At 53.8% G+C, this 27,929-nt stretch overlaps 11 protein-coding genes across 11 annotated transcripts; 4 read left to right on the top strand and 7 right to left on the bottom strand.

Moving 5' to 3' along the window:
• Positions 1 to 123: 123 nt before the first annotated feature.
• Positions 124 to 3,069, bottom strand: AB675_9018 (mRNA degradation protein mitochondrial; the record flags this gene model as incomplete). The annotated part of the gene is made up of 1 exon (XM_018149517.1): positions 124 to 3,069. The coding sequence occupies one exon, from the start codon at positions 3,067 to 3,069 to the stop codon at positions 124 to 126; it is 2,946 nt and encodes a 981-aa protein (XP_018001397.1).
• A 427-nt stretch (positions 3,070 to 3,496) lies between these two features.
• On the top strand, positions 3,497 to 6,633 carry AB675_9017 (uncharacterized protein; the record flags this gene model as incomplete). The annotated part of the gene is made up of 2 exons (XM_018149516.1): positions 3,497 to 3,553; positions 3,604 to 6,633. 2 exons carry the CDS (start codon positions 3,497 to 3,499, stop codon positions 6,631 to 6,633), a joined length of 3,087 nt encoding a protein of 1,028 aa, XP_018001612.1.
• Positions 6,634 to 7,702: 1,069 nt separating this feature from the next.
• On the top strand, positions 7,703 to 11,170 carry AB675_9016 (uncharacterized protein; the record flags this gene model as incomplete). Its single annotated transcript, XM_018149515.1, has 1 exon — positions 7,703 to 11,170. The coding sequence occupies one exon, from the start codon at positions 7,703 to 7,705 to the stop codon at positions 11,168 to 11,170; it is 3,468 nt and encodes a 1,155-aa protein (XP_018001616.1).
• A 1,248-nt stretch (positions 11,171 to 12,418) lies between these two features.
• AB675_9015 (Mannosyl phosphorylinositol ceramide synthase CSH1) lies at positions 12,419 to 13,627 on the top strand (the record flags this gene model as incomplete). Its single annotated transcript, XM_018149514.1, has 1 exon — positions 12,419 to 13,627. The coding sequence occupies one exon, from the start codon at positions 12,419 to 12,421 to the stop codon at positions 13,625 to 13,627; it is 1,209 nt and encodes a 402-aa protein (XP_018001536.1).
• Positions 13,628 to 14,548: 921 nt separating this feature from the next.
• AB675_9014 (uncharacterized protein) lies at positions 14,549 to 15,168 on the bottom strand (the record flags this gene model as incomplete). The annotated part of the gene is made up of 2 exons (XM_018149513.1): positions 14,549 to 14,917; positions 15,016 to 15,168. The coding sequence occupies 2 exons, from the start codon at positions 15,166 to 15,168 to the stop codon at positions 14,549 to 14,551; spliced, it is 522 nt and encodes a 173-aa protein (XP_018001643.1).
• Positions 15,169 to 15,995: 827 nt separating this feature from the next.
• Positions 15,996 to 17,764, bottom strand: AB675_9013 (uncharacterized protein; the record flags this gene model as incomplete). Its single annotated transcript, XM_018149512.1, has 3 exons — positions 15,996 to 16,285; positions 16,381 to 17,243; positions 17,472 to 17,764. 3 exons carry the CDS (start codon positions 17,762 to 17,764, stop codon positions 15,996 to 15,998), a joined length of 1,446 nt encoding a protein of 481 aa, XP_018001547.1.
• Positions 17,765 to 18,953: 1,189 nt separating this feature from the next.
• On the bottom strand, positions 18,954 to 19,387 carry AB675_9012 (uncharacterized protein; the record flags this gene model as incomplete). The annotated part of the gene is made up of 2 exons (XM_018149511.1): positions 18,954 to 19,301; positions 19,358 to 19,387. 2 exons carry the CDS (start codon positions 19,385 to 19,387, stop codon positions 18,954 to 18,956), a joined length of 378 nt encoding a protein of 125 aa, XP_018001412.1.
• Positions 19,388 to 20,441: 1,054 nt separating this feature from the next.
• Positions 20,442 to 20,825, bottom strand: AB675_9011 (uncharacterized protein; the record flags this gene model as incomplete). The annotated part of the gene is made up of 1 exon (XM_018149510.1): positions 20,442 to 20,825. One exon carries the CDS (start codon positions 20,823 to 20,825, stop codon positions 20,442 to 20,444), a length of 384 nt encoding a protein of 127 aa, XP_018001386.1.
• Positions 20,826 to 21,226: 401 nt separating this feature from the next.
• AB675_9010 (Cyclin-L2) lies at positions 21,227 to 22,114 on the top strand (the record flags this gene model as incomplete). Its single annotated transcript, XM_018149509.1, has 1 exon — positions 21,227 to 22,114. The coding sequence occupies one exon, from the start codon at positions 21,227 to 21,229 to the stop codon at positions 22,112 to 22,114; it is 888 nt and encodes a 295-aa protein (XP_018001444.1).
• Positions 22,115 to 22,744: 630 nt separating this feature from the next.
• AB675_9009 (putative histone deacetylase complex subunit cti6) lies at positions 22,745 to 24,869 on the bottom strand (the record flags this gene model as incomplete). The annotated part of the gene is made up of 4 exons (XM_018149507.1): positions 22,745 to 23,589; positions 23,692 to 23,922; positions 23,981 to 24,451; positions 24,509 to 24,869. The coding sequence occupies 4 exons, from the start codon at positions 24,867 to 24,869 to the stop codon at positions 22,745 to 22,747; spliced, it is 1,908 nt and encodes a 635-aa protein (XP_018001363.1).
• Positions 24,870 to 25,895: 1,026 nt separating this feature from the next.
• Positions 25,896 to 27,246, bottom strand: AB675_9008 (uncharacterized protein; the record flags this gene model as incomplete). Its single annotated transcript, XM_018149506.1, has 2 exons — positions 25,896 to 27,070; positions 27,120 to 27,246. 2 exons carry the CDS (start codon positions 27,244 to 27,246, stop codon positions 25,896 to 25,898), a joined length of 1,302 nt encoding a protein of 433 aa, XP_018001727.1.
• Between the last annotated feature and the right edge of the window lie 683 nt (positions 27,247 to 27,929).

Genomic DNA, 27,929 nt, shown 5'->3' with positions numbered 1-27,929 from the left:
GACTGATAATGCTTCCCTAATGTACACCTCTTTCAATTTATGCAACGCTGATGCTACAAGTCTTGCTCAGAATCCAAATATGCGACCAAATCCAGACCTTGTGCACCCACGCAGCCCACGCCGTTAGTCTTTGGCTCGACCGGCGTCGTAGAGCACAACCCGTTCCCTCGTCGCGTCCAGCTCATCCTGCTTCCTCCGCCACGCCCTTCCATCGTTACTCATCTCAACCAGCCTCCGCACATACGGACTGACCTTATTCTCGTCTCTCCTCAACGAAGCGTGAAGATTCTCCCTGCGTTTCTTGCACATGGCATACTTTACCACCACCCGTTTCGGATCCATCTCCTCCACCGTGTATTCGAGCTTCCATATGTCCTTTTCGGTCAGGTTTTCCGGTCGGCCCACGCGTTTGCCGTTAACTTGGTGGCGGACTATGATCTTGAAGCCGAGGATGGGTGCAGGGGTTTGAGTAGCGGATTCAGCGGAGGGCTGCAGTGAGGCAGGAGAGAAGTCGATGTCTGTTAGGCTGTCCAGGAAGGCAGTGTTGGCGGCCGAGTCCGCATGACTATCAGCATCGTCATTCGCTCCTGCGTTCATGTATGTGAGTTGGCTGGGATGAGGAGCGGTCGGATCTGCTTGCGCTTCGTCGATCGACTCTGCGGCTTGCGGCTTGCTGGTTATGATAGCATCCATCTCTTCCTCGTCCTCGAGGTCGCTAACGTTGACATCTTCCTCGGATCCGTCAGCCTCCTCAAGATCACCATCGCCATTGTAGAGTCGGCGATCGTACTCGTCTCTTCTGGCAAGAGCTGCATCTTGTATCTTGTTGATGGTTTCTTCTGACATGGGCTCCACAAAAACATTCATATACGCGACTGGGTTGAACTTCGCTGTCGGCTCACGAGCTTCAACGAAGACACGGAGACTCTGCTCAGGGTACCGCGCTGTGGCTCTGTCGAGTATATCTTCAAGCATGCGGACTGAGTATCCAAACTCTCGGTCTCCCAAGGAGGTATCGGACTGGCCATGAAGACCTTGGTCCATCTCCGGTAAAGAAATGTACTGGAAGCCGAACATGCGTTCTATGTTGTGGAAGGCGACGAATATGCCGTCCATCCTACCCATGCGGACCTGCAGTGAGTACTTGAGAAATGCCGAACGCAGCATATCGTAATACTCGCGTTCGTAAGATTCCCAATTGCCGTACCGGTCCTTGATCTCGTAGCCTTGGCCGATCTCGTGCTGAGTCACTTGCATGCGAATTGCGGAGACAGCTCGCGTCTTCAAGTCGAACATGCCGGTGCCCGGTAGGCGAGAATCATGCGCATCAAGCTGCGATCTCATCAGAACTTTGCCGATTGTACCGTAATGATACTGCTCTGGCTTCTGAGCGTCAGCGTCGAAGTTGGTTTGCGACCTGCTGTACTTCTCAAAGTCTTCCTTTTCGAGGGTCAAAAGCTTCTCAACTGACTTGCCGAAGCTCAAAAGGATATTGCCTTCATCATGCTCGTGGTCTGCATCTATGGCATACACGCCATCATGGTACCGAAGAAATATCCCGGCCGGGCACGTGGTCATTGTGGTGAACTTGTTGCTGTCGACCTCGAATGACCTACTGAGATTGACGTAGCTCAGGTTTCGGAAGCTGGAGAGCAGCAAGTGGAAGTGCGATAGTACGCCGGTCATACTGGAGGACGATCCGATATATCTCTTGCCTGTTTCGACTGCCAGGTCGCGCAAGGCCGGATCTTTTGATGATGTGAGGTATTCGTTGAGAGCATCGAAATTGAACTCGGTGACCGGCATGATCTTTTCTAGGTAGGGATCGAAGTTGTAAACGCGTGATCGAGGGTCTTGAAGCTGGTAGACGCCTGGATTAAATAAGACGCGTTGCAGATCAAAGCTCAGCCCGCCAACGTCTGGAGGACTGCTAGGCTGTAATGGTTCGAGAAATGCATGTTGATGTGTCAGCGTCATAGTCTGAGCTGGGTCGAGTTTGGGGATGATGATGCTGCCGTGCTTCTGTGTGCTCGCCGGGAGCTTCTCCTTCTCCTTCTCCTTCTCCTTCGCTACTTTGCCGGAAACGAAACGCCCTACCGCTGCCTCGGGCTCCTGTGACGGTGAAGACGAAGCCTGTCCTGCCGAGGGACCGTCGCTGACAGGATTCCGCTCTGCTGCTGCCTCAGGCTGTTGTGCCGACGACGGCGAAGTCCGTTTCGTCAAGGCCTCGATCAGGGTGAAAAACTGTGCGCCAGCGTCCTCGGACTGTGCTGTGGGTTTCGGCGTCGGCTTTTTCGTCCCCAACACCTTGGACTCCCTTATTCTCGCCGCCTCTTTGAGTCTGCCTTGATGCATTGCATCGATACGACGGTTAATGGCTTTCAACTGTTCTCTTATGTTGTGGACCTCAGCATCCCCAGTTGTTATCCGGCCACGGAAGTGACTTGCAAAACTCAATATCTTTGAGGCTTCTCCACGTACATGGTCCCAGAAGCTGCTCTCGAGCTCGAGGCTTCGCTGCTTGGACTGGTATGACGACTGCATAGATTCCAGCATCTCCATAAATTCCTGTACAGGGACAGAAATTGGGGTAGATAGTCTCTGCAGCACATCGTTGAACCATGCGGGATGTTTCGCCACCATGTCGGGTCTGATGAGCATCCAGGATCTCGACTTTTGGTCAACCATGAGAGTATTTGCGACTACTCGGAGGGTGCCATCGGTAGTAGTGCCTTTTGCCTTCAGACGACTGTGCATGTGGTCTACTACCTCGCGGAATGATGCAGATGTTTTGTATTGAATCCAGAACCTCCTTCTGTTCATTGGACTCAAGGTAGGCGGTCGTTCCTCTGCCGTGACACCAGACTGATGGACAGCATCCTCTCCACTTGGAAGATCTGGTGGCGGCAGATCCCCAAAGGCCTCGGAAATGGTTTCGAGATGCGCAGGGATTCGCCGCGGGGCTACCGACACAAAGCTGCGTCGGGCATGGTGTAATGATTGTTGACGCTGAAACAGGGCGAACCTGGCGCGGCGAATGCACGAGCGGCAGACATGGCGCGTGGGCATGACCGAGCTTTCGGTGTTCGGAGGGCGTTGTAGGACGGATGAGGCGTGCGAAGAGACCAGGCACCTTCCCACGTCCTGACAGTCTCTGGCCGGCTATGTCAGGACAGGTGCAATGGATGATGAAATATAGACTTCATCGATCCAAAAATTTGGGAAAGCAAGATGTACCCCGAGATAAACTTCGGGATCCGGAGATGGTTTCCGACTCCCGTCTGCGACCACTACACCCGTAGACAAAGCCGACGACCGTGTAATGCTTCCGCCATCCATCTCACTGTACGGACGGCAGACTCCCTCGACGTCTGAGTCTTGTTCGCAGCGCGATGCGGATGGACCCCTCTGACAGTCGCTGCGTCTGCGCGGAATGAGGCATTTGTCTCATATGCCATTTCGCTCCTAATGAGGCTCAACCTTCGTGTAAAGGGCCATGGCAGCAAACGGCGGCTCAAGTCATCTGCCCAGCTCCAGGAATAGTCGTGCAAGTGTACGCAGCAAAAGTCTCCAGCGTGTCCGGGCAAAGCTAAAGACGAACAGCTTCGAGCCGCAACATTCATCGACCCTTCCAGCGGAGAGCGATTGAAACGAACATTCACACTGCACGATGGCCTTCAGCCGCCCGACCTGCCAGATGCAGAGGATGCCTCGGAGAGCTCTCCTCTGCTACCTGCAGCAAACACCTCCCAGTCCTCAAGACACACGAGTCGTGCCTGGGGGACCTTGGGACGTGTACAAAACGTCTTATACGATGCATACGCCTTCGTTGTATCGCCAATAGGCATCTCGATCTTCAAATATGCTTTGGCATATCTGCTGGCCAGTATGGGCACGTTTGTGCCCTGGCTCAGAGCGCTCTTCGGCCGGAGTGACACCAAGCATCTCGTAGCCACTGTGGCCGTATACTTCCATCCTTCCAGAACAAGAGGGAGCATGTTGGAAGCACTGATCTACGCTTTCACTGCGTTCGCCTACACTGCAGTCGTATCCGTTATAAGCATGGGAGTTGCGGTCCTATTCGATGATAAGTTACATCTCCTGATTCTGGGTCATGTCCTCATCCTCATTCTCTTCGTCGGAGGTGGTCTCGGTCTCATTGCATGGACGAAACTCAAATTGAGTGATCCGCTCATCAACGTGGCTTGCTCTTTGGCATCCTTGACCTTGATTACGATTCTGACCAAGGAGGGCTCTGTCCAAGCAGGAGATTTCAGTGCAGATAAGATCTGGCAGATTCTCAAAATGGTCATCGGTGGCGTGGTTGCCTCATCGTTGGTGTGCTTCGCCGTATTCCCGTCATCCGCGAGGCAGAAAGTCATCCAGAACATGGTGGAGACAACGGACTGTCTCTCCGACATGTTGGCAATGATCACTTCGAGCTTCATCTCTGGCGACGAGTCAGAGCTCAATTCCGAGGTGTTGGTCAAGGTGACAGAGCGACACCGCAAAAGCCTGAACTCGCTTGCACAGAACCTCGCAGAAGCAAAACTGGAACACTATGTTGCAGGTGGAGAGCAGCGACTGAAATTTGAATACCGTCTTGCGAACTGCATCCAACGTCTCAGTCAAAGTATCGGTGGCTTGCGTAGTACCGCAGCCATCCAGTTTGTTCTGGTCCAGCAGTCCTTCCCCTCCTACACTGGCATGCATCAGAGGATCGGGTCTATCGCGAGTATGCCGTCCTCTCCATCCGCTACTGGCAGGAATATGGCCCGAATGTCTCAGATAGACGATGTTCTAGACACTTCACGACAGAACGGCCAGCCCAAAGATACTGAACAGCCATTTCGAACGCCAGCAGAGATTTTTGACGTGTTCATGGATCATTTAGGACCTTCGATACGATCCTTGGCTTATACACTCAAGGAGATCCTTGATGAGCTGCCGTTTGACCCCGAGCACGACTTCGAGATCACAGCGCATCCAAAGTATAAAATCAGTTTACAACGTGCCATGGACTTGTACAAGGCAGCTCGTGAATCTGCTCTCAGTGCTATATACGCCCAAAGCGGAGATCGCAACCGCCCAATGGAGGTGCAAGCGGACTGGGAGGAAGCTGCCGCTTGCTGTGGTCATTTCTCGAATTCATTGATCGATGTTGTGGAAGACGTACAGGACTATCTGCATATCCTCGACGAGATGCAAGAGGATTGCTATTACCAGACTCGACGGTCTTGGACATGGCTCAAATTCTGGCAGAAGGATCCCCGTGGTCCATCAGACAAGGACCTAAACGCGCTCGGGCCTGGCAGACCCAGCGAAGTCGACCTCCAGTTGAAGAAAGATGATGGCAAGACTGCCCAGGTGCCAACCGACAGCTCTTGGAAGGCAACGAAGAGGAAACACTTTCGCATGCTGTACGATAGACTCTCGTTTTTCCGACGAGCTGACATCAAATTCGCCATCAAGGTCGGGATCGGAGCCATCATATACGCACTGCCTAGCTTCATTGAAGCGTCGCGGCCGTTCTACAGCCACTGGAGAGGTGAATGGGGTCTTCTGTCGTACATGCTGGTCTGCAGCATGACTATCGGGGCATCGAACACCACAGGCTATTCTCGCATCCTGGGTACCTGTCTCGGAGCAGTCTTGGCTATTATCGCTTGGCCTGTCTCCAGCGGCAACCCATACATCCTCGCGGTGATCGGATTCGCCATGGCATACTGGACCGGCTACATCAACCTTGTCATGGGAAAGGGTCCAATGGCACGATTCATCATGCTGACATACAATCTCAGCGCGCTGTACGCATATAGTTTATCCGTCCAGGACGAGGTCGATGATGGCGATGAAGAAGACGACTTCAACAATCCACTCATATGGGAGATCGCCGGACATCGTGTCACATCAGTCATCGTCGGCTGCATCTGGGGCCTCATCATCACTCGAGTCGTATGGCCAATCTCAGCAAGACAGAACGTCAAAGAAGGACTCTCTCTGATCTGGCTGCGCATGGGCCTAATCTGGAAACGCGACCCACTAACAATCCTCCTCGAAGGACACACCAACATCCACCCATACATGGACCTAGCAGAAGAGTTCAAACTCCAACGCTTCGTCCGAAAACTCCAAGCCCTAGTCGACTCAGCAAAATCCGAATTCGAGCTCCGCGGCCCCTTCCCACACGCAACGTACACGAAAATCGTCAACGGCACCGTACGAATGATGGACACCTTCCACGAAATGAACGTCGTCATCCCCAAAGACTCCCACGCCTCGCCAGGCCTCAAGTCCCTCCTCCGCGCAACAAAGGCAGAACGTGAGCAGCTCTGCAGTCGCATCAGCCATATGTTCAGCGTGCTGGCCAGCTCGATGAAGCTGGAATTTCCGCTGGATACGGAGATCTTGCCTAATATTGATCGAACGCGCGATCGACTATTGGCGCGGATTTTTGCGTACCGGAAGGGGATTGTGGAGGGAGGGGGAGTTGAGACGACAGACAAGGATTATAGCGTTGTGTATGCTTATGCGCTGGTCACGGGGCAGTTGGCGAAGGAGATTCAGGGTACGTTGAAGTATATCGAGGAGCTTTTTGGGGTGTTGGATGAGGAGGCATTGCAGTTGCAGTGAGTGTACGATTACTTTTCAGCTAGCGCCTGGGCAGAGCCGTCCCTATGCTCGTAAGAGGTGAAGGCTGCGATGCCATGGGCCGCTGTAGGTATTCACTATAAAACGTTGGCCAGTCTTGGACTGCCTGTTGCGCTGGGCAGTGTGGTTCTGTAATTGCTACTTGGAACATAATATGGCAGATGCTGGGTCCGGACTAGGTAGGTACCTGCTTTGTGTACAACAGTACTAGGGTTCTACACAGGTACTTGACAGGAAGGAACAGGTACAGAAAGTACCTGCATGTGTACACCGTACGCATGATATCTCAGTACTTAAGTTGTAAGTTCCTTCATCGCATCGGAAGTTCGGATGTGCTCGGAGCGATATTGTGATATCTACTCCAAAGCTTGCGCAATCTCCTCTTTAAAATCGGATCATCCAACGTCACTTCCCTGCCGATGATCAGCATGGCGTCCTGCCCTCAAGATTTCCGTTGGAAAATGTCCTCCTGGGGGCCCAAGCAGTCTCTTTGGCAGTCCAGTCCTTCAGCACATTCACACCAGCATTAATGCTCGGAGTTTCTGTCTGCGCAGGCCCAAGCGTACCTGACCTTATCCTCGAACTAGTTCCAAGCATTTCCAAGGTAATCTGCGAGCCGTATCGACCGACCAACCTCCTAGTGCGGGCGGGCTGTGATAAGGATCAGAACCAAGGACTGCACATGCAAGCTCGAGCACTCTGTGCTTCTTGAATACACCAGAGCTCACTCGTTGTGGACGAGCTTCGGATATTGGTCGCACCTATATCCCCACTGTGGACTCGAATCCCAGTGACATCAAGATTAGATCTGGATAGTATATTGAAGCACAGCAGCCGGCCTCCACGTGGTTGGACAACGAAGACGGATCTAGTGGAACAGCTCATTGTGCACCCTAGAAGCACAAGTGCAAGAGAGAAGTACCGCAGAACGTGTCGCCGCGACTGCCAGGACGTGAGCAACATGTCGCAGCAAGGGTAGCCATGACTGGCTTGTGAAGCCCGCTCCTTCCCTCACAATCCTGACCGTCAAGTGAGCTCGACTTCAGTGAACATGGCAGACAAGAGACGCAGGAAAAGCCTGAGCATCTTCCGCCAGAAACACGAGGCTGTACCACAATTGACAACATCCTTCAACCCTTCCCCTCTCACACCCGAGAATGCAGTACCACATTCGGCTATTGACGTCGTCGATCCCTCGAGTCCACGAAGTAGGCCTCGTACGCTACAGAAGCAGAGTCGAGTCTCAACATTTGGCTCTTTACGCTCACTGCAGTCACTCGATGCTGACGAGAAAGAGTTATTGAAGAGGTCAGACTCCAAGAACTCGTCCACCCATGAAGACCAAGACATGCCCAAGCGAGGGCTGTTCGGGAACAGTGTCTTGCACCACTCCGAGGTCCAGGCTGCGGCGACGAATGTCTTCCGAAAGAAGAGTCACTATGCGGTTCTTACCGATACACATCTCATCCGCTTCAGGACCCAGGCCAGAGCTGCAGAGATGTTCGCCGGCATATCGACCGCCATGACGAGGACTACGTCACGTATGTCTGTCGGGTCGTACACCGATGTGCCAGTAGCAGCGTACCACGATATAGCAGCATGCATTCCTCTCCACCAGGTTGTTGCAGTGTACAAGCTAGACGACGGTCGTCCTTTCTTCACGATCGAGGTTGCCGCTCTGGACGAACAAGGCAAGAAGTCTGCTACTATACAGTTGCATATCAGTGAGCCCAACGAAGCAGAACAATGGATCTCATCGATCCGGAATGGTGCAACGGCAGCACGAGCGCGACAGAAGGCCGACTTGAGTCCGACCATTATCGACTATGTTGCCCGAGCGGTAGAGCGCGATGGGGACTATGACCCGGAACACTTCCATGTCTACAGAGCGGCGCAAAGGGCTGGTCCGAACAAAAGCGTTGGCAGAACGTCGGCCGAAGACCTCACCAAGCTCACTTCTACTGTCTGCTATCTGGCGGTCGGACTGCACAAGATCCACCTTGTTCCGCATATCCGTGCCAACGATCGTGCATCGTCGACATCGCTGGTCGACTTCGAGTCACCTCAATCATTCGGGCTGGCGCTACTGACTAGCGTAAAAGTCCACTCTGAGCAGGATGACGCGTTTCAGCTGACCTTCAAATCGCCTCTCCGTCCACCATATACAGCCAGTCTTGCGTCTTCTGACGCTTATGCTATTGCGATTTGCATACGAACGGCAACTGAGTGGATTCGTCCAGAATGGCTTCGGCAACCATTCTTATTCGACGTTCCGTACGCCCTTGATGACTACATGCGAGGTGCTCATTCGGCGGCCGAGGACTACAAGTGCTTCGACAGGACTCTGATGGCATACTGTGCGGCATACGACGCGGACACTTCTCGCATCTGCTATACTGTAGATCACAACTGCGAGGATGCACCACGGTTTCAGCTTTTGCCTGCTACTGGGAATGGCAAGTATACCACGCTCGAGCTCTTAGCTGTGTTCCGGGCGTTGCGATACAACGAGTCATTTGTTTCCATCTCCTTCGCAGATGTGAATCTCTGCACGTTGCGCTATCTGTACGACGTGTATGCGACCGACATCGACAGTGTCTGCAATCGGGCCGGGCAGGGGCTGAATCTGCTCGGTCATTACGACCTGCCTGTGTTGTCACAGGAGGTTCGAGCGCTGGCGTTGAAGAATCGCAAATTGAGGCGGCTTGACTTTTCGTCTGCGTTCCCAGCGTTGTCGGAGGGTGAAGAAGAAGCCGATAGTTGCTGCATACCGGAAGCTCTGTTCCCGTTGTGCAAGAAGGGGTGGACAAACGTGGATTGGGTTGTATTCAATGGTGTGCGCTTGGCTGATTCGGACGTCAACTTTCTTGTCGATGCTGCGTCGGAGCGGATATGCCACCTTCGAGCACTTGAAGTTGGTGGCTGCGACTTGTCCGTCCATGACGCGGACGTGCTGCTATCAACATTGGCGGTTCAGGCTAACACTCTGGAAGTCATCAATATTTCTGGCGTCCAGGGCAAGTTCAGCGCGTTGATGTTTCAACGGCACATAAGTGCTTTCCGATACATTCGTCGGCTGAACTTGTCTCGTGTCCACAAGAATGCTGGTCCTGAGCCTCTAATCCCGCCCGAAACACTCATGACTTGGCGATTGGAGGCATTGCACATCTCGCAGACCACCCTCGATGTGCAGACCGTCGATGCAATCGCAGCATATCTGGCCAGCCATCGATCTGAGATCCTTCGGGAGTTGTATCTGGATCAGTGCGGTCTGACTGGTCGAGACCTCGCAGTCTTCTTCCGTTCCATGGTCCGAGTACCTGGCGTCGCCCGAGAAATGCATATCAGCGCCAACGAGAATCGGCTGAAGCAGGGCATGTCGAACCTGTTCAAGGCCATTGCCGACAACTGCGGCCCATCTTCGCTCACCATGCGGATGATGGACTTTGAAAAGGAGCATTACTTCCGCGAACTCATCGAAGCGCTCACGCACAATACCACTCTACGCTCACTCGACATGGCGAAAGCGTCCCTACCGTATGACGCCGGTACCGAAACCTGCGAAGCGCTCAAGGACATGCTCGCCAAGAACGAGACACTCGAAACGCTCGACATCAGCGGCGAGCATGCCCATCTCGACGCCACGCGCTTCGGCATCGGACTCAACATCGCCCTCCGCGGCCTCTCGCACAACCACACCCTCAAGATCCTACGCATTGAACACCAAAGCCTTGGTCTACAAGGCGCGAGCACGCTGGCTGAAGTCATCGAAACCAACGACTCCCTCCTCGAGATTCATTGCGAACACAACGACCTGAACCTCCAAAGCTTCACGGTGCTCGTCAACGCCCTCGAGAAGAACCGCACCCTCCAGTACCTCCCCGCTATGGATGCTGACCGCACGAAAGCGATGGAGAAGGTCCGCCAGGAGATCGCCATGCTTGACCATCACGTCGGTAGCTCCTCGCCCACCACCAAGCACACCATCTACAACGCCGGCCATCACACCTCATCACTCAAGAAACGCATGACAAACCTCTCTAGCATGGGAGGAAGCTTCACGAGCCGTCATAGCGGTCGAGAGACTCCACATAAGCGGATGGCCTCGGGATCCTCGGTGGGGAGTTTCAGCGAGCACGATATCATTTCCGCCGTGAACGCGTTGGATCAGAAATGGGACGCGCAGGTTAGTAGGATGCAGGGGTACTTGTACCGGAATTACTGTCTGGCGGAGGGGTTTGGGTGGCAGCAGGAGGAAGCTCCGCCTGTGTCTGCAGAGCTGGTAGAGGAACCGCAACAGCTAGAGTCGAAGGATAGGCCAAGCACGGAAGAGAGCAAGAGAAGGCTGGAAAGAGGCTCGGGGTCGAGTCTGCGTGAGATGCTGGAGAGGGTCAAGCTGGGCGGAAGTCGCAGGGGCAGTCTTGAGGCCATCTTGGATGAGAAAGGAGGTGGAAGGAGCCGGAAAGGCAGTGGTACTACTGCTGGTGGAGGTGGAAAGGCGATGTTTGAGCTGGAGTGAGAGATGTGAAGCATAGCGCCGGCGTCTTTGTTTTTGGGCCTCAGATGTGTTCCTCTTGATATCAGTCACATTCTAGATACTTTTTCGTGTACACAACAAACAGCTCGTTCGCGCTCCTTCAGACTCCCAAACCTCCGGATCTCATTTCTCATAATCTCCTGCTTGATATCGGCAATTTCGGATTATTCGATCACTTTTCCCCCTGATCACATTTCGATCTCGGGCCTCGATCGCCATACCTTGGCATGCTGTGCCGTGCTGACTGTGCATGACCTGCATATATCTCGTGGCTCGACGAACTACAGCCAGCCATCAATTGGACGAGGTTTCAGGCACGCCCCTCGCAGATGGCACTTTGTTGGGCAGTAAGTTGCAAGTTGTCGGGGTACCGAGGCTGTTGCGAGCAACAAGATTATGTTATACACCCTCTAGGCAAGTACACTACTCGAAGCGCTTCTGGCAAGATAGAAGGTATCTGAGTCTCAAAGTGGGGAGACCACTCGAGTTTCAGGCGTTTGTGAACATTTTCGCCCATCGACTGAGACCCATAGGACATCAGAAGGGCAGCATATTGCGAGCCTGGGCGCTGACAGCTGCCCCCTAAAACGAACCACTGCACTTTCGCACGGGCTGCACGCCGCACAGCATGCCTGAAAGATCAACCTGCGGCCGGAAACCACAGTCCGCAAGCGGGATAAAACACTGCGGTAATCTTGCACAGCCACGCTAAAACGCGAGGCGATACGACATCGTGCTTGGAAAAATGATTCCGGGGCCGACAATTGCACGGCATCGCCCCTGCTAGACTTTTTGGCAGACGCCTACCGTCCTGCGCTACTGCCACTGCTGCTGCTTCGAGTTTCTTTGTACAATTCGTTGACGTCGATGCGCTGTTGATTCCTTCTCATCACTCATTCACTCAGATTACCCACACACTCAACGACGATCAGGATTATAGGACTTCACGCAACTCCGCGCCGAATCGGGTCACACTCGAACTCTCAGCTGGAACAACGAACTTCGGACCTCGAAACCTAACTCTGTCCTCGAACGTCACCGCCTGCGCCCATAAGGTGACGAAGCTAAAGTGACGAAAGGACAAACTGTCCATGGCCGCAGTCCAATACGTACAACTTTCACGACATTACATACGACGCAGGCGAGACACATGAATGCGCCGCTGACGGCGAGCCACCGTGCGCCGAATACGACCTCGACGACCCGTGCGCAATCTACAACACCTTCACCATGCGACGCTCCGCGATAATCTTCCTCGTCGTCTTCGCCTGCGTCCTCATCTTCCTCACTCACGAAGTCTGGACCCTCATAACCCTCCTCTTCGAAGACGCCGCCCTCGATGCCATCCCCTTATCAGAACTCCCAGCCTGGGACAACACAACCGATCCCACCACACCACTCACAGGCTGGCCCGAACAAATCCCCAAGATAATACACCAAACCTACAAAAATGCTACGATCCCCGATCGATGGCTCGAAGCCCAACAATCCTGCATCGCCCTCCACCAGCCGGACTACGAATACCACTTATGGAGCGACGCCGAGTCCCTCTCCTTCATCGCCGAACATTACGCCTGGTTCCTCCCTACCTTCTCTGGCTACTCCCACCCAATCCAGCGTGCCGATGCCATCCGCTACTTCGTCCTCCGCAAGTACGGCGGCATCTACATCGATCTCGACGACGGCTGCGCACGCCGCCTCGACCCCCTGCTCCAATACCAAGCCTTCGTCCGGCGCACGATCCCCACAGGCATCAGCAACGACGTGATGGGCTCCGTCCCCAACCACCCCTTTTTCGTCCGCGTCACAGAATCCCTCCAGGGCGCCGACCGCAGCTGGATCCTCCCCTACATCACGATCATGGCCAGCACGGGCCCGTTATTCTTGTCAGTAATCTGGAAGAAATGGCTAAATGAACACGCCGGTCTTGCCCCCGATGGCGGCGAATGGGAGGGTCGAGTCAGGGTGTTGATGCCGAATGAATACTCAACCGAAAAAGCAGAGCGGGCATGGTTCAACACTTTCAAGGGCGATAGCTGGCACGAGGGTGACGCCAAATTCATTTTCTGGCTGGGCAAGAATTGGATCTTAGTCACAGCTATTGGCTTTGCTATTGGAATATTCATCGCCGTCATGATTTGGGTTATGCTTAACCGCCGCGGCGGCAAGAGCGGCAGCCCTATGCCTACATTGAAGCGGAGGACTACTGCACCCAGTCGCAGCCGAAATATGACTTCGTCTGAACTGGATGACGAGGTCAGTGATGGGAGCGAGAACATCTCCGTTGCGTGGGCGACGCAACCTCCCACTGGGTCCTCGTCGCAACCTCAATACCATGAGAGGAAAGTGCCGTGGTGGAGGCGAACGCCTGTACTTCGAGACATTATGGGCAAGGGCCCGTACGAGATGTATGATCGGGTTGAGCAGCATGATGCTTAGGACGGTTTGAAGGAACCTTCTCAACGTCGGCATTTCTGTGGATGGAAAGTGCATCTGGTTTTTTTGTGCAAAGCGTTCAAGCGATTCCATTCTGGTTCTCATCTACTCATTCGGTTGTAGCTCGAGAGCAAGACATTTGTGTAGCTGCAGGAAGAAGAACAAATGATATCAGTGTATATATCAGATCTGTAGTGGACATGTGCTGCCCGATGATGGCATGGACACACCACGCATTGTCTATACATACTAAATTACATTGCATACATATGTCAGATAGACTGCGAGAGCTCTACAAAGCCTACACTGTGATCGGATCGAGTCAACGAATGTGATGGATGAAATGCAGTGCTTTGGCGAAAAGCATTCGTGTCAACTGGCGGACCAAAAACGGCGTCAACCGGCGTAATTGTCATCCGGTGTAACTGTCATCCGGTCTCATTCTGCGTTCGACAGTTGGCTGTACTACTTCAGCTCCATGGAGCTTCTCTTGACCTCACTTTTTGAACCCTACTGACGGATGCTACGGGCTATACTTCAATACGTGCTTGCACGATCGGCTCTTTTGATGGCCGAGGGGGTTGGTCCAGATGCCTCGAAAAACGAAACGCCTGAAGCGTCAATTCATGGTTCACAGATACATGCTGCATTTATATTCATGTCGCTCACAAAAGGGTATACACGCTCGCGCAAGTAACCGCCAGGTAATCGCCCGCGCGTCTCACACACCTCCCGTGACCTGCAGGTGCTGAGGGGACGAACGAGCGTTGCCATCTCGTCTCCCGCGTTGGTCTAGATCGGTCTGGTGACATCGGTATTTCGGTATAAAGCTCATCAACGCCCACAGACTTGCTTCATACAATCAAACAGCCACGCAGCTTCGTGCTGCATTCTCTCCCCACTCTCAACGACGGGACTTCGTCCTCATCTCCTGTCCGCCACCCACTCCGCTCTCTCTCCCACATCCTTCTTCACCCGCCCCTCATTAAGCACCCTCCGATCCGCCACAAACACCACCCATCCACAATAGCCAGCGCTGATCAGCCACAGAACAATATTCGCCAAGTCGAAGCCGGCCGCGACTTTCATGTCTTGGATACCCTGATCCATTTCGGGATTCTCGGTGAGGTACATGGACCCAAATATTCCTGATGTAACGATCCAGAGGATCGCGATCAATAGATCCCAGGCGAAGAGGATAGCGTTGGCGCGGAATTCATTCAACAGGGCTGTCCAGACGAGGTAGGCGAGTGCTGAAATACCAGCCAGCGATCCAGTAATCGTCGCGAAGATCTGTTGACGCGCACGTCAGCATAGGTCTTTGGAGATAAGTGCTTAATCATGGCGAATGCAAGAGCAAAAGCAAACGGGAACGGGAAGCAGGAACGTACCCATCTAGCATCACCGTAAACATCCCTTCGCATTGCCTCGTGCAGCACGCGGCCATAGTAGACGCATACTGCGATTGCGCCGATGAGCTGGCAGAGCCGGCCGAAGATGTTCAGCAGGGAGCGCTTGCGGTAGGAGGGGAGGGAGAAGGGCATGGTTTCGTTGCGTTACGGTTGCAGCTTCGCTTCTTGTGCGTACTATGAAAAGGGTGGGTCGTTCACCGGAGGGCTGGTCTTGGGATGGTCAAAAGGTCCCAGGTCGTGATCCCCGTTCTAGGAGCCAGAGGCTGTCGTCGTCAGAGTTGTGCGAAGCAGTAGCGGTCGGCGTGCAAGCGCTGGCAGTGTCCTGGAGAGGGTGTTCGCAAGGTTATAGTCCCCGTCCCAAAATCACCGTTTGTGTTTCTGTTTCCCGTTTCGGCTATTTTGACTGTAGGCAAAAGTCATGGACATGACTCCTACATCGCCTGCAGTCAGGGCAGTAGTGGTTGTATATCTCACTGATTGTCGCTGGGAGTCATGGTGAGGAAAGAGAACTGGAATGCTGAAAGCTGTCCCTGCCATGGTCATATCGCGAAAGCTGGGAAGCGAAGCATTGGAATTGGGAAAGTGGCTGCGTCATTCCTCGCTAAACGATACGGCAGGGATCGACGACGAGGACCCGGGCGCAATAATTGCAGCGCCACGCCCCCTGCGGATCTAGCCGCTCACCACGTTTTCGAAACTTCGATCTGAAAGTTCGCAACAGTAATGTATAGGTTTGACTTTCATTTGAGCGGAGTTATGTGCAGAGAGCTAGGTGCTAGGTGCTACGAGTGCTGTGTACAAAGCGACACAGGTGAGGGTGCGATTCAAAGAGGGTACGAGAGAGGGCAAAGTATCTAATCCAAACACCAATACAGACAGAACGCCAACCAGAACCCATGCGAAAGCGACAGACAGATACGCAGCAGTAGCCGAGGGTAGCAGTGGCAGCAGAAGTCGAATTATCGCACGTCCCCGCCGCCGCTCGTCCCTCCGCCCTTGCCCGCGGTATCATAAGTCCCAGGCATGGGCTGCTTGATTGGTGCTGGTGGCGGCGCTGGCATCGGTTCCGGGTCGTCGTCGTAGCCATAGTCCAAGTCGTCGTCCGCTAACTGATCCAATGGCTCTTGATCGTAGTTGCTCCTGTTCGCGGCTTGCTGAGATGCATGGTTGGCGGCTTTGGCTGCCTTGGTCTGCTTCTTGCCCTTGCGGCCCTTCGCCTTTGCCTTTTCGAGAAGACGCTGCTTCTCCGCTAGTCTTCGTCGCTCTTTTCTGTCCTTGATTTCGTACTGTCGAATCAAGCGCTTGGCGGGTACCCAAAGATGCTCTCGTACTCGCAAAACTCACAGATCCAGATGTCTGCTCGGGAGGGAGGATGCTGGATATTCGTATATTCCTGCTGTAGCCGTCGTTGGCGAGCCGCTAGCTGGTAAACATCACCTCTTCTTCGACGAGGCTTTCTTGGCGGAGGGTCGGCATTCGCAAGAGGAGGTGGGGCTTGATTCAGGTTCGGCGGCGCGACTGACTGCGTGGCATTGTTGACTGGTCGCTGGCCGGCATGGGTCGGAGTTGGGGGATGTGCTCGCGTTTGCGCGTACCCATGATGCAAGCTCTGCTCAGGAAATTGAACATCCTTGGCGTCGCTCTCGCACGTGAAAGTGAATTGCGAACTAGGCGGACTTGATTTGGCTTGCTGATCCAGGACACCCATATTCTCTTGCCCCTTGCTAAGTGGCTTCCGAAGCAGAGCCGTAGCGTTGGCGATAGCTGCCGAGATAATACCTTGGTCCTTCTGATCCTCAGCCTTGGCAGTGGCCGCCATGTTCTGGTCATACTTGGCAGTCGCACTCCGCATATTGGTACCATTAGTAGAGATGCCCAGAGGCCTGCGTGTGCTCTGCTTGCGTGCATAGTGACCGCGGCCGGCTCCTTGCACACCAAGTCCAGTCGATCCTACCAGGCCGTGCACATCATCGTTGCGCTCATCGTGACTGTTGATGCCCAGCTGAGCCATCTCGTTTGTGAGATGGGCATGGTTGCCCGAAGTAGGTATCTTGCGCTTCTTCTTGTTATTTGTATTTTCGAAAGCCTCGTAGCCATCCCCAGATGTACCTCCTCTCCCACTGTGACTGCCGTATCGAGCATGGCGAGCAGACCGTGGCGACCTTGGCGGCGAGCGATAAGAGCCCGCATGCCGTAATGCTACCGGACTTGTATCATCAGCGGAGTCGACATCTTCATCCTCGTCCTCGTGAGGGCAGTGATGGTGATGATGATGGTGTGGGCAGTGATCCTCGTCGTGATCGTGATCGTGGTCGTGGTCGTGATCATGGTCATGGTCGTGGTCATGGTCATGATCATGATCAAGGTAGTGCTCATGATCGTGATCGTCGTAGAGATCCCCGTCAGCGCCCGCCACTCGATGATCATTCACATACTCGACGCTGCTATCGTAGTGCGAGTAGGTAGGGAGGCTCGAAGATGGTAGGGTCGGAGGATACTCGATGGATTCTGCGGCTTCTTGGGACAATCTCGACTTGAGTGACTTCTTGGGTAAGGGCGCAATCAACCGATCGGGAAAGACTGCTGAGGGCCGATCCCTCTCCCTCGCTGACGAGAGGTAGGTTCCGTCTGTAGAACATTGGTCAATCCTTCCGTCTCGAATCACCATGGAGTCTGTTCCAAGTTCCAACTCATAGGCCGCGGCATAGTGAGACATACCGTAAGACATGCTGGGCCAACCTCCGTCACTATCGAACAATTGAGGAATCGAACACTGCCATCAAAATGGGGGGTGGCGCGGTGAGCTGTAGTCTGATAAACCATTCCCGTTAGCATTTGGACCGATCCAATGTTCGTGTGGAGCAGATTCTCGGCTGTAGCATCCTCCAAAGCAATACTGGCGAGTCTATCTTGATATTGCTGGTGCCGGTTCGAGGACACATACATTAATCAGCAGTCGACCTGCGGTGCGGGCGGCTGTATGCTGCGATAGAAGGGCAGCTGGAATCAATGCTGTAGTGTTGCTGATGGGGAATGAGACCAAATCGATGCTGGAATATCGGGCGGCGAATAATTGAGTGGGTGATGGTAGAGTCAAGTCATGATGTGTTCACTGCGCAGTCGGAAGGAAACAGCTTTTGCAGCCACTGCCGAGCGGGGCCAGAAAATGCCTTGGCATTTCTCGAGGTCACAATGTCAGGGGGTCTCCACTGCTGCCATCGTCCTTGATTTCTCTGGCACGACTCCTTGCGACGATCTTAGGGATTGCAGTGGCACCCGCCGTTGTAAGAAACGTCTCACCGGTGGTCTTGAACGGTCAATGTCATTGAGCGAGGCCTGCTAATAACCTACTACTGTATCTAATGAACTACGCACCGATGAGTTCGCGGCCGTCAGTCTATCGGGCCTGTTGCGCCTGCCAACAACTGCGTCGACAGCAGGTCTCGGCAGCATCCAGTCGCTGCACAAGTATTGGAAGTACCCAACTCACAGACGGTGTGTAGACTGTGTCATTGGTAGCAAACTTCAGTTCCCAAGATTGTGTTGCCTGGGGACATCATCGTCGCCTGTTGCCACGTAGATACTCCATAGCCCATTTGCCTCAACGGCAGGTACAATGCAGTAAGCATCGCTCAGGTTCTGCGGTGGAGATGCCCGAGATACTCCGTGTTCGACGGAAGTCCAACACCAAGCCATCCCTTCTCATCGTGCTTGGACAATGCTTCGTTGTGGCCAGAAAATCTGAACAGGTACCTGCTATAATGTATGTTCCTCGCCTTCAATGGATCGTGTGATGACCACTATCAGCTTGCGAATAGTATGGTTTCGCCGCAGGGCAGCTTAGATACCGTGGGGAGCCTTGGGCATAGGGTGTTGCTTTCCATCCCCTCAGTACGACTCTAGGCAGCCGTCATCGTCTATCCATTCCTCGCGAACACCGTCTCGAAATGCTCTCGGACCTTGATCCCAACATCAGCCGGTACTTTCGCATGTGAAGCATCCAAGAGGCAGTTAAACCATGTCAAATGAACCCAGATACAGAACTTGACCCGTTCAAAAAGGATCTTCCGTGCAACACGACCAATCCGCTTAGAGACGAGGAGGAGGCCGGGGAGGAACGATGGACTCCATTTGAATGGGCCATATTGCTCCCACGTGTTGTTGCAATATGTTGCGTTGATTGTGAAGACGTGCGGAATAGTGTACTGAATGATTTCTTTGAGGATCTCGGTTGGCATGCTCACGAGATTTGGCTCAGGCTTGTCCTATCGAGATATTGTCAGCTCCTGGACCACGTTACGACGGTGTAGTGAGAACGCACCCAGGATGGCGCAGAAAGAGTTCGAGTCATAGTGGCGAGGCTACCCGATAGCGGCAATTAGGGTGTCGACGTGTGCCTGAGAAGCGTACGTTTGTCACTGCGAGGATATGATTGAGCGCGCTATCACCAAGGAAGAGAGTCTCAGATCCGTCCCTGATATCTCTGTGAAATTGTATCAATCGCTGCTCAACATAAGACCTTGACATTCGAATCGTAGCCAGTAGAGCATGAAGTCGGTTGTCGAGAATTCGCTGAGGTCTGAGTGCTGTCGTCGGAAACCAAGAGGCGTGAACCGACCAAAACGTGAACCAACAAGACTCGTTGCTGCCTCAACTGGAGCCTCGCCAAACCCCCTGACCTCTGCCTCATATCAAAGTAGTCATATATTCGAATATCGAATATTTCCTCCAACAATCCGACCCAGAATCCTAAAGACTGTGATCCATAGATCTGTCTGAACAGGTTTCATTTGGCGGAGGTGCCTACTCGTCCTGAAGCTGTGATCCATAGATCTGCCTAAGGTTGTACAGAATGTAATCGAATAGCGCTGTTGCCACAAGCATATCAAAAAAAATCCAGCCAGTGCGCGACGAACTTGCGCTCCCTATAATGGTAGCTCGACTCCAGACTCCGCTTGGGTCTGGTTCAAGCACTTGGTCGTGGATTTTCTCAGCTACGTCGTGAAACTCGAGCCCGAGTTGAGTTTTTGCATTTTTGAGGACGGCTGCCAAAAGGTCCTTTTGTGCGCTAGAGTGCGGTGCAAACCCAGGTAGTGTAGTATCCAGGATGTCGAGATCGTTATCTCCGGATGACCACATACTCACTGAGTACTTGCGCTACCATATATTTTGTCTCTCTGCCGAGTCGAACCTTCGGTCTAGCTGTTCGCAGAAGTGTGTGGTCCAGTGCGCTAGTCTTCAGTATGCTTTCCTTCTCAAGTGGCCCTATAGCTACGATATGAACCAGAGCTGAGGCTGCGTCGCCCTTGCTAAGATCGTTGAGCCATGAAACGTCCAGGTCAACGGCCTGATGGCATCCCGACACGTCGAATTGCAAGCCGCATGGCTTACCAGCATCGCCCTCCTCACCCTTTAGCAGCCGCCCTCGCCTCAGCCTGCTCCTCCAACTCAATCTCCCTCTCAATCCTCTCTCGGATCTCCATCTCCTCACTCCATGCCTTCCGACTTCTCTCCAACGCTCGATTTCTCCTCCGTATGCTATCGTTATAGTCCGTCACCGCCCTCTCCGCGAATATACACCCTCCCAGCATACCCGAAGAAAGTTGTATGAATACTTTGAACTGCGGGGTGAGACGTCGATAGACAGGGTGGATGCGTGTGAGGAGCATGTGTGCGATGAGGGATATGCAGAGGAAGCGCGAGCCGCCGATGGCGAAGCCTCGGGCTGCGACGGACATGGTGTCGGAGGGGGCGGAGATTTGCTGTTGGAACTGGGTTGGTGGTGGCATTGTAGGCGGAAGAAGAGAGGCTGTTTAGAGGAACACGGAAATGCGCACGTCTGAGCAGCAGGTGCAAACGGTAAGGTAGAGACTGCAAAGGAGTACAGCAGAAAGAGCAAATACAGCGGCTGTCATCCACCGACGACCTAGCAATCGATGTCGAGCTCAGGAATGGCAGGTAGGCAGGTTGTGGTATGGTAGATCAGACTTCATGTAAACCGTAGCTCCAAAGTTCAGATCACGGTAATGACGTGCCTTCTACCGAGGTTGCCTCACTTTTATTTTGCCTTGCAGAAATAAGGCAGATTTCCTATGCCGGTTTCCATCTTGCTGCCATCCTCTGCCGGTGTGCTTTTCACACGTCGCATAAACGAAACCACTCGTTAGCGGCTGAGAGACACGAAGAAAAGATGGCCATGAAGCCAGACATCTCAGCCATCACAAACCCACTCGTAACATCAACGCAACTCCTACACTTCAAATCGTCCTCCATAGTATCCACACCCTCCTCCCACTTCGCAACCTTCCTCCTCACCCAAGCAGCAGGCATCTTCCTACGACTACCACAAGAAACGATAGCTACCGCCATCGTCCTACTACAGCGCTACCTCATCAGCTCTGCCTCATCACCCATCGCTACCTCCACCACCAACGGCATAGAATCAACAAAACCCAATCCCGAACTCGCCCACCTCTCCGCAGCCGCCCTCTACCTCTCCGCCAAACTCTCCTCCATCCCAACCTCCCCACGCAATCTCATCAACGTCTACGCCTTCCTCACCTCCCAGACCAGCTCGCCCTTACCCTTCATCAGCCCTTCCGCAAGGACATCAGCAACGACCACATCTCCTCCTGATCCTTCATCGCACTACGTCTCCGAAGGCGCGCTCGAACGCCACCGCCTCCTACTTTTCCAACTCGAATCCCGCCTCCTCATCTCCCTCGCCTTCAACACCAACGTCTCCCTCCCACACCCGCTGGCCTTGACATACCTGACCCTCCTCTTTCCCAACCAGCAACACACCGAACTCACGACTCGAGTGCTGTCACACCTTAACACAGCCCTGCTATCCCCCAACGGACAATACTTGTACCTAACCCATCAGCCTACGGCCCTAGCAGTAGCAGCCATCTACCTCGCGGCGCGAGAGCTGCAGGTGAAGATACCCGTCGGCGAGTGCAACTGGTGGGAAGTCTTCGACGTAGGCCGGGAAGAACTGGGCTTCTGCGTGGTAGGCATGCTGGCTGGCACAGAGGCTACGCTGCCGGAGGCGGGATCTTTGGGAGCGTTCCGATAGTACGGCTTCCAGCATTAGCCCCACGGGAACAACCTGAAACCAATCAGCGTGGGCTATAACGCAAACCATATAAGGGACCAGAGTTCAACAAGATGCTAACAGAAGCGCCACTTTGAGAAGACGAGGACGTCCTATGACTCCGATGATAATTCAACTGAGGCTCAAGTTGATCCGACATCCGTTGATCATCAGTGCCACGAGAAGGAACCAAAAGAACAAATCGTGCCCGCAACTGCCGGCATTGGGCTGGACCTCAAGGGGAACCGCTTGACTGGGTGACGACTGACCCGGGCCGAAGCTACCAGGCACGCACGTATTTGCGCCGTGCCACTTGACGTCCTTTCGATACGCCAGTCGATATGTTCCCAGCAAGGCCCAATGAAGATGAGTCACGATGGGGATCCCGAGCACAGAGTGATCAGCCGAAAGAGGAAGAAGCTTCTCCATTCATTCCCATGTCGTTCTACCATTAATGCTGGGTATCTTCTCAAAAGGCACTGCCCCTTCGCCATCAACAAGCGAACGACAACATACCATACACGCCCACAAAAAGGACGACGCCATTCTTGCCCCGTCAGTCTCAACAGAAGTATCCTACAATCACATCCTGCTCTTCACGGGCCGCAGGCTCTACCGCGCCCAAACACCATAGCACGCCTGCCAACTGATCAACTCCTGCTTGAGCGCCTCCATCATGTCCGAGGCGCTCATGCTGGCGAAATCGGCGTCATCTCTGAACTTAGCCTTCTGCAATGTGCTTCCTGCTGACGTAGCAGAAGCGTTGTCGTTGTTGGCATTCTCTCCCTCGGCACTGTTGTTGCCGGAGTCAGCACTGTCGGTCTTCGTGAGATCCTCGGTGGCGTCCCTGACAGCCTTCACCATATCAGCTACCGCTCCCGCCGTGGCAGCTGCGGCGGCTGCAGCAGCCGGGTCTTGCACTGCACCTCCGGCCAACGGTGTGGACGCTCCTCCTTTCTCTGAACCGGATGACTCGCCACCGGTGCCTTTCCTACTCTTGGCGTCCTTGGAAGCTGTCGACGGCTGTTTCGACTCCGTCTGAGCCTGCATCTGGTTCACAAACTCCAGTATCGCCGCAACTCGCCGCTTCATTTCGTTCAGGCTGGTCCTAGCAGGATGAGTCTTGGCCTTGCTGCTGCGGCCGGACTCTCCGTTGATGATACCGTTGTGGTGCACGCCATTAGCGGCTGGGGAGCCGCCGCCGCTGTTGCCGTTGATGTGTGACTCGCCATTCGGGCCAGGCGTGTCCTCTGTGGCTGCGTCGCGGCCACGTGTGTACTGGTTTGCGCCGATTCGGCGGCCGTTGGGACCCATTCTAGACGGCGGTTTTGATTTTGCTTTCGACTTGCTGTTGCTGGTCCCAGAGACATCCGGTCTGCTGCCGTTGTCTCTGCTTTTGTTCGTTGTGTTGGATGGGCCTTTCGCAGGCGAGACGGAAGGTGAGGGAGGCGGAGAGTCTGTGAATGCAGTATTAGTGCCTATTCTTTGGCTCATCTAACCCTCCTGCGGATCTGGAACTGGGCACGGGCTCTGAGGAATTTCGTATCAGAAGGACTTACCATCTACTCGCCGGCGCTCGGATCTAGCGTGGCGCTTGCTTGCTGCTTCCGCTCTTGCCGCAGCCTGCTCTTCTCTGGCTTGCTCACGTGCCTCTCTTTCTTTGTGCGTTTTTGCTGCTGCACCACGAAGTGTCTGTCTGCTCTTGCCAGTATTCTTGCCGTCTATTGCAGACGGGGAGTCGCTTCGTTTCGAGCCGGAGGACATAGAGCCAGTACGTTGGCGCTTTAGGACTTGCTTAGAACTGTCTCGAGTCAGTCCTAGGTCCCCTAGAGAATTCGCAGGACTTACTCGTCATCAAGATCTCTCGTTCGCTTGCCGAGAGTACCAGCTCGCCTTTACTTTCTTCTATAGCCCGTCGTAGCATCTCATCCTCGTCGTAGGCTCCACGACTATTCATGGTGGCTCGCCTAGTGGTGCTTGCAGGATTTTGCTTCTTGCTGTCTTTCTTTCGAACCTCTCCCGAGGAAGTGGAAGAGGATCTGGACTCATCGTTTGGCACGACCTTGTCTGTGGTCCGGCCAGAGTCGACTCTGGCGACCTTGTTTAGCGAGCCGACTGTGAAGAAGTGCGAGCGTCGCCCATTGTGCTCCTTGTAGATCTTATGTAGTCTAGGCTTGCAATTCTCGCAGAAGTATTCGTCGGGTAGCTCTTCCTCGCGTTCGAAGCCAACGCAGCCACCGTGTTGCCAGACAAGGCATTTGTCGCACTGGACGAAGAAGTCGCCCACGTCTTTTATTCTATATGGGGGTATGTCGGCGGCTGCCAGAACTGTTAGTAGATATTTCTCGGGCATTCGGTCGCATTTTCATGACTTACCAAGAAGGCCTCGTGCGTTCAGCAGGTTATTGCTGGGACCAGGGTAATCGGTCTCACCACAAATGCAGCGAGTGACTTCTTCGCCTTCTTCTTCGACCAGTCTTTGGCGATCGAAGGCATCGTTGGGCTTGGAGGACTGTGAGGCATCACGAGACTCGTCGGCGCCAGTCCGTCGGCTGCGTCGAGGCATGATGGGCTCAGTCGATTTTTCGTCGTCTTGATCGTCGATGTCTTCGGCGGAAACAGAGCGCTGGAGGGTGTTGTTGTTCTTCAGCGTCGTTGAGGACGTGGATGATGCGGTGTGGGACGTTGGAGGTGGGTTAGCTGAGCTCCTAGCTCTCGATGAGCGGCGAGGTGACATAGCCTACGACCAGCACAAGTCTGGCCGTGGTGTCGACGCAGGCTCGAGGTGTGGTGTTGTGGCTGCACAAAATGTGTTGCAGATCAGTGATGGTGAGGAGATCGAGATGTGTAATTTTGAAGGTAATCGACACGTGTGTTGGGCTGTGTGTGAGTGGTGCACGAGGTAGGAGGAGGAGAAGAGGGGACAGCCGTGTTCGTGTCGGTAAAAATGGGCTGAACGGTCGACAAGCAGTGGCCTATGATCGAGATGATGGCACAGGGTTAAATGTTGCTGTAGATTGTAGTACTTCGAGTACAAATTGAGGTGAATGCCCTGGTGGTGGTAAAGAAGTGAGCGCAGTCAAATCGCCTTTTCGAATTCACTCACAGTTCACTGCCTCCGACCGACTCACACCTCTCTGACCCTGCAGTAATTACGCCATTCAGCCAATCATGTCTATCATAGCGCCAGAAAGCGGGGCTTCAAACCATCGATTGTAAGTTGGAGAAGAACTTGAAGATCTCCCCAAGTCGACCAGAGCGCAAATATCCGAGAATGGTCATATTTCCTCAAGAGAACGGTGTGGGCAACGCTGGACAGAAGTTGAACGCGTCTTGAGGAAGTCGCTGAAGTGCTCCTGACGATGGCAGCACAACATCAGGTTGGAAGGCACGATAGAGCGTGGCAAGCACCACAAAAGGCAAGGAAAGAGCAACGGGCCAGAACCGCCCGGGCGTCCACCAAAGCCTCGCCGGCTATTCAACGCCTCGAAAAAGTATATCAGTTTCAGAAGTCTACAGTCCAGCCAACACACTCGCTTTTGTCTAGATCTATAGTTGATGACTTCGTCGCTCGAAGACCGATTGCTCAACCATGAGAGCTTTCCCGAAATGCCTAAAACCAAGAGGCTGTGCCTAAACCAAGACCATCAGTTGTACAGCCCTCGACAATATTGGTACAACATCTGCAGGCCGTCTCGTCGTAAAATCATCAAGTTGCAATTAGTGATGATACAAATCATATCCTCCTCTTGAGGATTCTTCCTTAAAATGTAGACATGTCGTCTGGACCGATGTACTCACCGCTCGGTCTCTCCTTGCTGGGATGCCGTGACCGTGGAATGTTCGGTTTGGCGGCTTCGCGACCTTTGCGCAGCAGTTCCTCTTCCTTCTTCTTAGCTTCAAGCAGCTCGACGTTATCCGGTGGAGCTGGTCCAAGGTCTAGTGTGCCGCTCTGTTGCCGTTTGTCCTTGATAAGCTGGCTCAGATTACTGGCATTGCGTGGCATGTTGGCCAGTACGGTCTCATCCGAGTCGTCGCTATCTGCTAGGACCTGACTGTGTGACCGCTCTCTAAACGACAACCGTTGCTTGCGACGAGGGGAGGCGGCTTCGTGTTTTGTATCGTCAGCAAACCGGACTGAGCTCCTGATCCTGGGCAAGAATGTCGAAGGCGTAAAGCTAGTACCACTTGACATCTGCCGAGCCAACTCAAACTGCGATCGAAAATCACTCTCGACCAGTGTGCCAGTATCGCTACTGCCATCGCTGGCCGGCGGCTTGACGTGGGCATCACCCGCCTGATCGTTATTGTCGTCTTCGCCGTCCTCCCACTCATCGTCATCATCGGGCACTTCGAAGTTGACGCTCTGTCTTCGCGGCAGGTTCGGCCTTTCCGTGTTGATGGTCGTGGTTGGCACGGGACTGTCCGATGTGCGCGATCCAGGCTGCCGGCTCTGGCTTGATCTTGACCTCATAAGTCCAGGCCTAGCCCTACCGGCTCTTGTACCAGTTGTACCCACCGTCCGGCCACTAGCCGATCTCCTCATTCCAGGTCGTGAGGACGTCGTTCCGCCCGCTCCAGACGATGTGCGCTCACGTCTTGTTCTGCTGCTCCCAGTCAAGCCTCCTTCGTCCCACTTGACTCTCTCCGAAACGGGACTTTCTGGAGTTGGCAAAGGTTCGATGTCGGATGGCTCATCGCACGGTGGCTGCTTCTTAGCCACCGGCGTAGGCTCTCGATTCGGTGGGTGTCGCCATATCCAATGCCGTGGATCAGGTTGATAAGGTGTCAGGTCCTGGGGTCCGCGGCATTGTTGCCATAAAGACGAGAAGTCGGCATTAGATATTCTTTGGTTCGGATTACTCCAGATTCGCCAGAACAAGTTTCTTGTTCGTGGCACTGAAATATCGCTCGCGAAATTCGACTGAAGATGAAACGCTTGGCAAAGTCAGTCGAGCTCTTCCCACGAGACACCATCAATCCTTACTCTGCCAGTGTTTGAACATAAACTTGGTGTCATCAGCGAAGTTGATCTGCGCAGTAGTCGTCCGCTCCTCGAGCGCCTCAAACGACGGATTGATGAGGTTGGCCGGAATGGCCGGAGCTGGATTCATGTTTGCCAGGCGGAATAGAATGCGAGGCGGTCCGGTGCTGATATTCTGGAGAGCATAACTCCGTTTTCAGTAGCGAATGAATAGTGGATAGGTTGTTGAACTCCAGGCCGTCGATCAACAGAAAGGACTGCAGTCTGTCAGAGCGCTGGTGACGACTTGTGAGCTGCCAAATGTCGCGTGTGCGAAAGGTCGGTGAGTCGAGAAGCAAGGTGGACCCGGTTTAGCTTTGTAGTATTCGCGGGATGTTTGCCAGCACAGCCGCGGAGGTGGTGATCGAGGCGAAAGGCGGTCAATAGACAACGAAGCAGTAGCGATTAGACCAAGGAGGCCTCCAGCGAGCGACTAAGTATACAAGTGGACCAGTTGACTGATGGAAGGTATAGCGATCTCGAAAGCGTGGGAGATGATTAAGAACTTGAACATGGCAATCTTGAAGTCACAAGACGAGAAGCTCCCTTGCTCTTGCTCCACTTCGGTATGCAGGAACCAACACGGGGCAGGCGCCTTTGCCAATGATTTGACAGAAATTACGACTGACAATGAAACGGTCCGAGGGAAGGACCAACCGACGTAAAACAGACAGTAGGACTTGCTGAAAGAAAGAAAGACTATGACCAGGCAAGAGAATGAAGATGTGGGATCTTACGTCCACCCACTGCAACTCCGAGGCGCGTATGCAGTTC

The sequence above is a fragment of the Cyphellophora attinorum genome (genome assembly GCF_001299255.1).
Source record: "Cyphellophora attinorum strain CBS 131958 chromosome Unknown Contig9, whole genome shotgun sequence".
NCBI lineage: Eukaryota > Fungi > Ascomycota > Eurotiomycetes > Chaetothyriales > Cyphellophoraceae > Cyphellophora > Cyphellophora attinorum.
Note: the sequence above shows the minus strand (reverse complement) of the source record. Positions and strands in the feature narration are given on the sequence as shown.